This window comes from Aulostomus chinensis, chromosome 21 (genome assembly GCF_037954235.1).
Source record: "Aulostomus chinensis isolate RoL2024-O1b breed Wild chromosome 21, RoL_Achi_v1.0, whole genome shotgun sequence".
Lineage (NCBI taxonomy): Eukaryota > Metazoa > Chordata > Actinopteri > Syngnathiformes > Aulostomidae > Aulostomus > Aulostomus chinensis.
The window spans coordinates 6669014-6681941 of NC_141340.1; the positions used below are offsets into that span (position 1 = coordinate 6669014).

A 12928-nucleotide genomic window follows, 5' to 3' on the forward strand; every position below is an offset into this window, starting at 1 on the left:
CCGCTGATTGGAGGTGATTGAGGTGAGTAACCAGTCACATTACAGTGCGCGCTGCAGCTCTGGTTCGGTTCATGTTTGGATCTACAAGTGTCTCTGAAAGGAAAAGTGAAGTTTTTTGCTTTTACAAATACGCTGCGCAATGATTTGATTTGTCCGTTTTCATCATGAAATATCTGGTACTTGTCATGCTTCTTTTGCTGTTGTTCCTAAAGGTTCCAGCTCTGACAGCATCATTCATCCTTCATCTCTGCAGCAAACAAACAAAATGGAAAGCACCCCGGTTGAAATCTTTAAAGAAGACAACAAGTGCACATCAGCTCTGCCGGGGGACTGTCAGGTGAATTCTTCTGCTTGGGGATTCGGGTACACAGAGAACCGCAACCTGAGCGATGGTGAAGATAGCTGGGAGCAGGAGAACATGTCTCCCATCATCCCCATCATCACTGCAGTCTACTCAGTGGTGTTTGTGGTGGGCTTGCTGGGGAACTGCCTGGTCATGTATGTCATCATCAGGTAAACCCAACCCTCTATCCTCCAGATACTAGAGAGGGCAGCATGTTTTGGCTTTAACGTTGACATTTTTTTGTTTGTTTGTTAGTAGAGAGCAGGAGCATGAGTCTCTTAACAAGCAGTGGAAATGTTTGGCTACTGCTTGAAAAGCATTGGCACAAAAAAAAAAAAAAAAACCCTGAGGATTTAAAATCACCTCCGGACCATCTGGTGTGTATTAAATTTCTCCTGTGTAATGTTCAGGGATGCGCTCAAAGTCTGTCAGAGACGTGATGAAGAATTAACATATATGTGCATGCACACTGAAAGACTTGAGCTGAAGGATTGTTGCTTGGTAACCCCAAGGAGTGTAGAAGAAAGGGTAAAGATTCGTGATGTCATTTTTAAGTCAACATTAAACGCGGGCCATATTGAATTGGCTTTCCTTCCTGGGAGGTTGGCGAGTACCCAAAACCTCCAAAGTAGGAAGTTTTATGACCCACCCACCAATAACCCCGAGCTCTCCAAAATGCAGTAACAATGCTCTATAAATCAGACCCACTATGGCGGACATGATATTAATTACAGTTGAAACCACTGGCTTTTTATCAACATGATAGCCAGCTTGCACCTCATTGGCTTTTATTTATGACCCGTGAGAACGACAAATCACCTGTGACGTATAGTGAAGTGCAGCAGGGCCACTGAATGACTCGCTCACAACCCAGAAACAATTACCTCAAATCAAATTAACTGGTAGAGGCTTCTTCTATCAATCCAGCTTGATTTAAAAAAAAAAAAAATCTTGATGTGCTACTTTTCGCTGGTTTAGCATGAACCCATTTAAATTACAGCAGTCTTATAAAATCAGTACATGTCAAGGCTCTGCAGCTAATAAAGGCTTCTCACTGTCGAAGCTGCTTCAGTCATTATTTTCAAATTGCAAAGGCATTAGCTGACCGCGTCTGTGTGAAAGGCTGGACAATGAAGCCGTCACTCTAGTTGCTTGCTAACGTGTCAACTTGAAAAACTATTAACACCTTTGCCACAAAATTTTAATGGTATTTAGTTGTTGCACAGGCAAATAAAGAAAAAAGAATGAATGTAATTCACATTTTAAAGGATAAAATGGTATCAGGGGGGATTGTAAAGGGCTTATAAACTCCAGGACTCCCCAAAACATATATTGAAGTGTTTTGGAGGTTAAAGCGATAATGTCACCCAAAATTTTACCTCTCGATCCTCATAAATTGGTTTCTTGAGCTTACAATGATGGCTTTTAATCACCTCTGCGTCATTTTGTTGAGACTCCAGAATTCAGGAAGATCCAGCTACGTATATTTAGCCTGAAGCTCATGACGCCCCTTTGCCACCAACCAGAAACAATGACAAAACTGCCACAAAAAAAAAAAACTGACAAAAAAACCTTCAGCCCTTCCATTTTGTGTTTTTTTTTTTGTGTTTGTTTCACAGTAACACGACTGGCTGCAACAATCAGTTGAGAGTTAAAGCTATTGGAGGGCCACAAGTTGATGACATGTGGCCCAAAATCAGTGCCAATATCCAAAAACAATGAAGTGTGAGTCTGAGAGATTGCATTACAGATTCAAGGAGGCAGCAGCGGCTCGTGGCTTATGTTTAATTCACGATGAATTGAGCAGAAAGGGCTCAGCGAAACTGCCGTGGCTGACTGACTCTGGCCGTCTCTACATCCACGGCTGCCTTGTGTTCTGCATGTGCGACAACAGGTACACAAAGATGAAGACGGCGACCAACATTTACATTTTCAACTTAGCCCTGGCCGACGCCCTGGTCACTACCACGATGCCCTTCCAGAGCACCGACTACCTGCTGAACACCTGGCCATTTGGCGAAGTGGTCTGTAAGGTCTTCATCTCCATCGACTACTACAACATGTTCACCAGCATCTTCACGCTCACCATGATGAGCGTGGATCGCTACGTGGCTGTGTGCCACCCAGTAAAAGCCCTGGACTTCCGCACCCCCGTCAAAGCCAAGATGATCAATGTGTGTATCTGGATATTGTCCTCGGCCGCAGGGATACCTGCTTTCGTTCTGGGCGGCACTCAAACAAACAGCGGTGAGAAACAGCTCCTTGAAAGAAATACACACACACAAAAAAAAAAGAAACACTGACAAATTTAAGCCAATTTTCATGCACTCACCTCAAGCTTTTAACAAAAACAGTCAAAGAGCAGGAGCATGTTTTATCAAGCCCATCTGTCAGTGTAAAGTTTTCCATTAGCCACACATCAGCTTCTCTGAATAGAAATGATTGAGAGAAAAATGCTCCCCTTTGACTGCAGATGAGGTTTTCCACAGTATCTGGCTAATTTAATTTCAGAAAAGCTGAGGTGGAGTTTTATTTTTGATAAAGCATTAGTTGGCTCCATCTTTTAATAGTCTCCCTCCCTTCTTTCCTCCTGCAGATATCACTGAATGTGCCTTACAGTTCCCAGAGCCGTACGTTTACTGGGACACGCTAATGAAGATATGCGTGTTCGTCTTCGCCTTCGTGGTGCCTGTGCTCATCATCACCGTGTGCTACTCCCTCATGGTGCTGAGGCTGAAGAGCGTACGAATGTTATCCGGCTCAAGGGAGAAGGATCGGAACCTCCGCCGCATCACGAGACTGGTGGTGGTCGTGGTGGCTGTGTTCGTGGTGTGCTGGACGCCCATTCACATCTTCATCCTGGTCAAGGCGCTCGTGAGTGTACCCGAAACTACAGCCATCATGGCGGCCTACTTCTTCTGCGTGGCTCTTGGCTACACCAACAGCAGCCTCAACCCGGTTCTCTACGCCTTCCTGGATGAGAATTTCAAACGCTGCTTCAAAGACTTCTGCCTGTCAGCCAAACTGAAGGGCGACAGGGTGTCAGGGAGCAAGAAAGCCCTCAGCACAGCACGGGAGGCCGCGGTTCCCCTCCAGAACTCAGATGGGACTGGCAAGCCCACATGACTAGCAGTGGAACTATCGTCAATTTCCCACATTGGAAAAGAAGACTCACATGACCTTGGACTAACCCACATCACGTCAGCTATGTAGACTCGGATTCTGACTCTTGTTCGGGCGATGCGTCTTAAACTGCACCTATAGTGATGTGATTTTTATTGCACATTTTTCCAGAAATTCACTCATATTTTTCTTTTTGTTGGCAGGTGTAGTAAATAATGAGTATTTCTATTTTCAACTTGTATCAAATAGAAGATTGTTTCGTTTAAGCCCCAAAAATCAATAGATTTTGATTCAATTTGGAATGATTACTTAGTATTTTCAACCCAATGTATCATCTTCAATCTTCTTGAGTGATTCGTTGAATCCAAATCAACAAAAATCTCAATATGACTTCAACTTTTCCCAGGAAAATAGTTGGTAGCAGCACGAGAGAAGTAGAGGGAAAGGAACGAGAACTTAACAATGTCAAGTTTCATGCAGTGACATTTAGAGATGCACCAATTGTGAAATTCTGGGCCGATAAAGATCGCAATTTTTTAAATAACAATTTGGCCAATTGCCAGTGCAGAAAATAACTTTTTGTTTGTTTGTACCTGAGTAACCCAAAAAAAAATCATTAAATTGAACTACAAAAAAAAAATGTTTTCCGCAGAGATGCAATTTGACTGCTGTGAGCTGAAAAAAGAAATGTCTGGGGAAAAAAAACGATAGACTGGGCAGACTAAAGGGTGAAAAAGTCTATGAAAAAATATCATTTTAGAAATTCTGCATTCACCTCCATTGCAGAGGTAAGAGGAAAATTTCAGTGTAAAAGCTAGAAACTCACGTATTTGAATGGTTTCTGTTGCTGAAGTTATGAAGGAGTTGAGAGAGAGGAAACTGGTATAGAACCCGTCCAGAGTGAACCCCGCCTCTCGCCCGTAGCCGCTGGGATAGGCTCCATGGATGGATGGATGGATGGATGGAAACTGGTACAGAAGAATAAAGATGATCTCAGATTATATTTATATGAATGACTATATTTAAATCTCTTCACATCTTCAAACATTGTCCACTGCCATCTTGCCGGCAGAAGTCAACAATGCAAATATTGGCCGACACAGCTGACATATCGGTGCATCCGTGTCATTGTTGCATCCGTCCCCCCCCCCCCCACACACACACACACACACATTTAACTATAGTTTAGGAGTGTTTCATCGTTTCCTCCAATGACTCTGTTATAAATATTTACCGAATGTGCCTTTAACCGTCTGGGATAACACATGTTTGCGGCCGGTGAGTTCAAGAACGATTCCCAGATGAGTCAAAGAGCACAACATGCATAAAAATGTCTCTTATCGGCTTCACATGTCGTCTTTGGAATTTTGGCTGATGAGAACTGACTCATTCACGAACAGGTGAAAGGGGAAAAAAGTAAATAAAAAAAAAAATAAAGCAGAAGTTGTAAAAGTAATATGACTAACAGGAGCATCCTTGACTTGAATGTGCTTTAAAAATTTGACAGAGGGCTTCCTATCAACTCTGGAGTTGAGTCCAGGTTGATAGTCGTTAAAATGATTATTATGTGCTGTGTGTGGCTTTTATGATGTTAAAATGTTCATACTGTTACTGTAGAGACATATTATCAGTGCAATCTGAAAAAGCTGTTAAAACAAGTCGTGCACACGATGAAATATACTCTTTATAGATAAGAACATTTGCACAGGCATCACAGAAATATACTGTGTTTGTCGCATGTCAATAAGCATCGCTATGGTAACATCATATAGCATCAGCAGCCTATATGCTTGATGGACTTTGCTGTTGTAAACTATTTTGAATGTACTGCAAATAGCCTGCGTCTTGTATAAACAAAAGATTATCTTTTTATAAACTCGTGTATCTAATTAAAGACGAACATCGACTAATATTTAAGGGATTCAGTCATAAACTCCACCCTGCAGCCCTTCTATTTTGGGGTTCAATGTCTATTCTAAGCACAATCTAAAAATAGACCAGCCCCTGTTTTGGTTTGACAACAAAGCGATATTATTCCAAGAAGCTACACTGTGACACACATATCAAAAGTTTCTCTAATCTTACTGTTTCTGCTACTGTATATTGGCTTTGTCTGCTGTGAACTGCACAGGAGTTGTGTTGATCCAAATATCCTGTCTGTGTAATGCGGAGTATTAAAGGAAAAAAAGAAAGAAAAAAAGAAGTGACGAGCTCCTCTCCTGTGTCAAGCGCGATGTTAACAATCTCGCTGGATGCTGCATGGACTATCAGAAATGTGCCCAGAGGAGTGACTCTGTTACTGTGAGCCAGCAGCTCCTCTCAGAGGAAGGAGAGTGGAATGTCAGCTAGGATAACAAATCCTAAAAGAAGCATCGCTGAGGGTGTTTATGTCGCTGTTAACACGCCGTGCTAATTATCTGACCAGTAGGACTTCTTCTCCTCTTTGCAGTCAGTTCATCACGTCAAAATATGAAAACATCTCTGCTTATCGTGGCATCTCATGTTGATTTGATTGGCACATTGTGAAGTCCCCTGCAGAGGGACCCATATATTCGTTTCTTTGTCCCGTGACTTTATTCCTCAGGCACCAAATTCATTCACAGCCAGACCAACTGCTACTTCCGGCTTGTGAGTTGAAACAAGAGTACATTTTACAATTCAGTTTCATGTTACTTTACTTGTCTAAATTTGGTTTTACCTGTTTTATTCAGGTTTGGTTCATGTGTCCTCCTATCCCTCCCCCCACTCCATCCATTGCTTTCTATATGATAAGATGCATGCATTACAAACAAAGAACATTTATGAAAAAAAACATATGTTTTTTTACTCGTACAAAATAAGGCGTTATGAATGAAGGACAGCCTCAATGATAAAAAAAACAACACTATGTAACTGACAAAGATCTATACGGAAATAAGAACACATGGTAATAAAATGAAAATACGGTGAAGTAATATTTAAGAAATAAAAATAAAGACAATAAAATCAGGGTGACAGTGTGTTGTTAAGGTTATATTCTAAAAGTGGAACTCGATCATTGGTACCTTTGAATTGATTGATCTCAGGGACGAGGGTGTGTGTACGGACATGAATTTGATCAAGCAAACGCATTAAGAATTTTGCTAGTGAAACATTAATATCTATAATAATATAATAAGATAAATTTCATATAAATATAAACAAGCATTAGTTCTGGGGAGGTTGACATGTACATTTAGACGCAGCATAAAAAATAATTCAAACACAAAACAGGTCAAATCGCCATATAAACACTAAAGGAAATTTAACGAAACCGATTAAAATAACAGCAGAGCCCTTTGGAAGGCGTGGCTTAGCGATGACAGATCATGTGACCCTTCTAATGACGTCAGTGCGAAATATCTTCCGGGTGTTTTCCAGCTGCTGTTTCGGTCGGACGGTGGGCTGAGGCAACAAACTCCCGCAGCTTTCTTTTAACAATTTAACTCGTTATTTCACCGTCATGAATCGCATATTCGGCCGAGGGAAAGCTAAGGGCCCGCCACCGAACCTGACGGACTGCATTGGAAACGTATGTATCATCCCGAAATAACTTTTTGAGCGTTGTAAAAGTAAACAAAGATGGACCCCGTTGGCTAACTAGTTGGCTAACTGTTAGCCAACTTTTGCGAGAAGAAAACAAGGCCAGGGTTTGACATGAAACTACTTCTTTAATATGAACCAACCTCTTTAATGAAAAATGAAAAGTCACTCACCCTTACATATTACGTAATTAGCGCACTAAAAGCCATGTAATGGTCATGGCAGTCGATAGACAAGCCGTAAAACACAGCACTCGGCTTGTTTATTGGTTAAATGAGTCAAGATTTTGTCATTTTGAGCTGTAACTTGAAGCTTATGACAAATGACAGCAGAAACTATGTTATCTCTTCAGTGAAATGGCTGACTTCAACCAGTTCTACAGGTTCTGGGTGTCTGAGTTATTATTAGCTGTCTCCATTGTAATTTCCTGCTTGTACCTCACTGAACAGACTCCACTGGAATTCCTCCCTATTGGTTGATTTTTAATGAGTAACGCCCATAGAAAGAGGATCCCTCTGTCACTCCATAGTCCCATAAATGTTCTTTACTCTCATTTCTACATCCAGGTTGATTCTCGGGCAGAGTCTGTCGACAAGAAGATCGCCAGACTTGATGTTGAACTTGTTAAGTACAAGGATCAGATGAAAAAGATGAGGGACGGGCCCTCAAAGGTGAGATGTCAACCAAACAAACTGGATTTATGCTGAAAGACGTCATTGAATGTCCACTGCTACGCCCATGAACTCGTACCACAACAATACCTTTTCTCCAAAATATAAATATTTCTCTTGGAAACCTGCAGTGTCGTATATTAAAGTTAACTTCAGACGTGAAGTCTTGACGCAAGCGGCTGATAGTTGGACGAGTGAATGAGGACGCATCACATCTGAGAATGTTGTCAGAGCTGAATGATTCATTCCTTTTGCTGCAGGCAAAAACAAGAGACAAAAATACCACCCTTAATGAAGTATTGTGGCACTGCAGAGATATTGAAATGGTCATGCTAATTATCATTAATGAAATTCTTAACTTTTCCAAAGTTTTCAACTCTTCTACTTTCACGTGCTGAAACTTGCTTATTTTCTTGGCTTCTAGCTTTTATACTTTTTAAATACATTCAGCTTCTTTTTAATCATTGAAAGTGAATGGAAAAAGTCTCCGCTTGCTCCACTAAGACTTTAGCGTGCTTTCAGCTTGAACCGTCATGTAGGCTTTAAACAGGTCACAAGATTTTCATTATTAACGCTGCGATCAGCTTTTTGATATCTACTGCAGTTTTGTTTAAAAAGTCATTGACAACCAGTAAGATTTTGAACAACTTCCTCTCAGTCTCACAGTTTCCAGTGTTCTTCGTACCTTCTGAAATAATTAAAATACTACTTTTGAAAGTAGTTCTACTCCATCTGTTGGTTTTTTCAGTCGCATAAACATTTGCATATCATTTTCTCCAGGAAATAATTATTCTTGTTCCCTCTAATATTGAGAATCATCTCACAGTTGCACTATCAGTCAAAATGACTGTAATTAGACATGTTTGTCCACATAGGTCAGCTCTGAGTCCACAGCTGATCAGACATTTGCTGAAATTTAGTTGTTGTTTTTTTTATAATGTTGGTTTGGTTGTTAATCATTAGTTTGTTCTATTCTGAATCTTTTTATTGTTTTTCACTCTACCAGAACATGGTGAAGCAGAAGGCGATGAGGGTCCTGAAGCAGAAGAGAATGTGAGTCCTTTCTTTACATTACTACATGTGACGTAACTTTAGAAGCTTCACGGCTTTTTCTCCTTCCTGCCTCTGACAGGTATGAGAATCAGAGAGACAACCTCATGCAGCAGTCGTTCAACATGGAACAAACCAACTACACAATCCAGGGCCTGAAAGACACTAAAACCACAGTAAGACACGATTGACGCTCTACGTGTGGTTTTTCTATCCTCAAAACTGGCAACAGTATTAAATATGAGCTGGTGGTTGTTGTTTTTTAGGTTGATGCCATGAAAGTTGGCCTCAAAGAAATGAAGAAAGCATACAAGAATGTGAAAATTGATCAAATTGAGGTATGTGTACACCCACACATAAAACTCAAAACAAATGATGGTAAGACATTATGAAATATATATATACTGTGTGTGTGTGTGTATATGTGTGTATATATGTATATGTATTTATATATGTGTATATATATATATGTATTTATATATGTATATGTATTTATATATGTGTATATATATGTATATATGTATATGTGTATATATATGTATATATATGTATATGTGTATATATATGTATATATATATGTATATGTATATATATGTATATATGTATATATATGTATGTATGTATGTATATGTATGTTTGTGTATATATGTATGTATATATGTATGTATATATATGTATGTATATATATGTATGTATATATATGTATGTATATATATGTATGTATATATGTATGTATATATATGTATATATGTATGTATATATATGTATATATGTATGTATGTGTATATATATGTGTATATGTGTGTATATATTTGTATGTATATATGTTTTGTTTTGTTTTGTTTTTTTAATGTAGGACATTCAAGACAAGCTTGAGGACATGATGGAGGACGCCAATGAAATCCAGGAGATAATGGGCAGAAGCTACGGCACGCCTGAAATTGATGACGACGACTTGGAAGCAGGTCAGTGGAGGGCGTGGACGTCTGGATTCTTCTCCAGTCGTCACAATGAAGCAGTGTCTTTATTAAACTGGATGCTCTATCCACTTGGAATCCACAAATAGTTTTGAAATTTGTGCCACATGATGAGAGAAAACAAAGAGAAAGGGGCGGTGATGTTTGTCCCTCTAAAAGTATAAATCCTACAACTACCAGATTGCACTGGGCTCTCCCGGGCAGCTGTGGTCTTGCTTTGCCTTCGAACAAGTGAAAACTCAGTCATTAGCCAATAAGCAGCTTTACATGACATCACATGATGATTTCTGTACGGAGAATGCTGGAAAGTAAACGTGTGGGATACAATCTGGAGGGGAAGTTTGCTCACTCAGTGTAAGAAGCGAGAGATGCACTGAAAACCCTGACGTGTGCTGCGTCCACAGAGCTCGACGCCCTGGGAGACGAGTTCCTGATGGACAACGATAGCTCCTACCTGGACGAGGCTGCTACGGCTCCTGCTATCCCCGAGGGCGTGCCTGGAGACAGATCAACAAACAGGGTACTTCTGATCCCTAGCTCGTTTCAGCATTTATACATTTTTCCTCTTCGTTGCTCATCGAGTTCTTCATGTGTTCCAGGACGGTGTTCTGGTGGACGAGTTTGGCCTTCCTCAGATTCCTGCTTCATAAAGGAACCAAATCTCTCATTTTACATGTATCATAGCCTCTTTTTTTTTTTTTTGTATTTATCCAAATGACAGTCCTGGCCTTAAAGCGGAGCATTTAAACTTTGTATTTGCTGTCCAACGAGGGATGGAAAACATTTATCAAAACTAATTATATAAAACTTGATTATTCTTCTATGACTCAGAGGTGATTGTTGGAATTGGAATTCTTTTCCCATTGTACAGTTTCAGCAGCACTGACTTAACAACAGTATAAATTATATTTTCCAATCAATTGCTTGTGTGGTTGAATCATTCAAAACATACAGAAAAGCGATTTATTTATTTATATCGTGTATAATAAACTTCAGTTTCACATATACGTATTTGCTGAACACGTTACGCATTGAAACGCCGCCCTGTGGGCACCCTTGTGATGTTCAGTTCACTTCTCATCTGCGCTCAGTCTGGTTGCTATGAGGGGAGATCTTGTGGTGCAGAAAAATTCACCGAGCTGTTCATATCTTGCGTCTCTGGTTTTTCAATTTCATAGATGGTGAGCTGGAAGGGGGAAAAAAAAAAAAACCTCAGTGGTGTCATTGATGACACAATGCTGACTGGCAGAAATACACAGAACAGCATGAGCTCTAACCTGAATAACTTCATATCCCAGAAGCCTCAGGTGTCGCTGCTTGATGGCCTCTTTCCCAAGTTGTCGCTTCTGGTTTCTAGCGAGCCTCCACCTTCAGTGGACGCACAGAGCGACGCTGTCAAAATAAAAGCAGAGGTTAAATGCCTTCTTATGTTTCATCCAAGACAACTTGGCAACAAGACTAGAAAACATAAAGTTGCAATGAAATGCATGACTGGGATGTGAATTTTAACTTAAGTTATTCACTAAGACAGCAGGTTAAAACTTCCAGACATAACTTGACTGCACTGAACCTCAGGTGGTATGTTACATAAGAGGGTGTGTAGCCAGGGACCTGATAGTGATGCGAGTGCGCCTGCTCAACATCCACCTCAAAGGAAGGACACTCCGGCCTCATGGCCATGTTGAGCTGAGTCAACTGTCCCCCAGCTGCCCGATCTTTTTCTCCTTGTTCTGAGACAGGTGAAAGCACAGCGGTGTCATCAAATGCATCTCTAGAAGTGGGAATCCTACTGTGTGCATTAATCCTGACGGGATGTTTTACCATGCAGTTGTCGGAGGAAGAAGTCGCTGAAAACTTTTGATACAAAATTAATTGGGAATTTCTCCACCAGGATACATGAGTGCAGCAGGTTGAGGAGCATCCGGGGCTGAAACTTTGTAAATATTCCCAACCCACTCCAATTTCAATTTTACGGCCAAACATAAATTCGATGTCTAGTTGTACGTTTTCCCTTTTACACCAAACTTCGCTAGTTTGATGAGAGGTCCTTCTTTCCATAGCACATCAAAATAACAAAATTAGTTCTTAAGGGAGAAAAAAGCCCGGTCATTTATTGGCTATAAAATAAAATGCCCTATAAATCCCAATTCAAGCCCATCACACTAAAAAGTTAAATGAAACATTGAACACGTAACATAAATAAACTTTTGGCATTTTTTCGCATGAATTCCATCATAAAATATTTCCTGACTATAGAGCATCACTTGTGTAGGAACCTTGAAACAGAAGGGGTTGGAAGGACCGACTTAATTCTGTGGTCAAACCACTGTCATCAGCGCCATTAATCATTATTTATAGTCTTAAATGATTTATCGATATACTCAAGCATTTTCAGATGTCACTCACTTACCATTTAGCAGTGTATATAGTAGTAGTAGTGGTAGTGGACAGTGTTTTTGCTATTATATCACCAGTTATTCCAAAACAGAAAACTCAAGTTATATACTTTTTGATAGACTTGGGTGCCGTAAAAGTTGAAACATGCTGTCATAAATGTATAATATATCCAAGTTTTCCTGATAGTTTCAACTTTCCTCAGTTTCTGGGCAGCATGGCTCAGGGGTAGAGTGGCCGTCTAGCAACTGTAAGGTCGCTGGTTCGATCCTCGACCCCGGTGACCACGTTGAAGAGTCCTTGAGCAAGATACTGGACCCATAATTGCTCCTGATGAGTAGGTTGGCACCTTGCATGGCAGCCTCCACCATCAGTGTGAGTGAGAATGTGCGAATGAGATGACACTGTAAAGCGCTTTGAGTGCCGCTAAGGTAGAAAAGTGCCATATAAAATTGAGTCCATTTTGAGACCATTTCTGCTGCTGCCTAAACAGAAATACAAAGATTGAGGACAAACTATTCACTCCTCAAATCCAGGTTGGTGCCCTGACACACTAACTCAATAAAATCATGTATTCCCAACACACCGCCTTTATTGACATGATTCCCGTCTAGATTATGCACTTTAAATTCACTCATTTTCCATGTATTGTATTTCTATATTACCGTCACTTCTCACTTGCCCTTTTAACCCAAAACCATATGAGCTGTGGGTGTCTCCAGCACAAGCGAATGAATTTGGGAGAGGACTTGTCAAGACTTGACAAGAACCCAAGGAATGATAAATGAAGGACACACCTTTCACTTATA

At 40.4% G+C, this 12928-nt stretch overlaps 2 protein-coding genes across 2 annotated transcripts; both read left to right on the forward strand.

Annotated features, from left to right (window-relative positions):
- The first annotated feature begins 265 nt into the window (after nt 1-265).
- On the forward strand, nt 266-5113 carry LOC147241484 (delta-type opioid receptor-like). The gene is made up of 3 exons (XM_086192346.1): nt 266-513; nt 2151-2590; nt 2940-5113. Exons 1-3 carry the CDS (start codon nt 266-268, stop codon nt 3467-3469), a joined length of 1218 nt encoding a protein of 405 aa, XP_086048472.1. The 3' UTR covers nt 3470-5113.
- Nucleotides 5114-6849: 1736 nt separating this feature from the next.
- Nucleotides 6850-10645, forward strand: chmp5b (charged multivesicular body protein 5b). The gene is made up of 8 exons (XM_086190913.1): nt 6850-7016; nt 7594-7698; nt 8705-8751; nt 8831-8924; nt 9015-9086; nt 9605-9713; nt 10130-10245; nt 10325-10645. The coding sequence occupies exons 1-8, from the start codon at nt 6948-6950 to the stop codon at nt 10373-10375; spliced, it is 663 nt and encodes a 220-aa protein (XP_086047039.1). The 5' UTR covers nt 6850-6947; the 3' UTR covers nt 10376-10645.
- Nucleotides 10646-12928: the final 2283 nt, after the last annotated feature.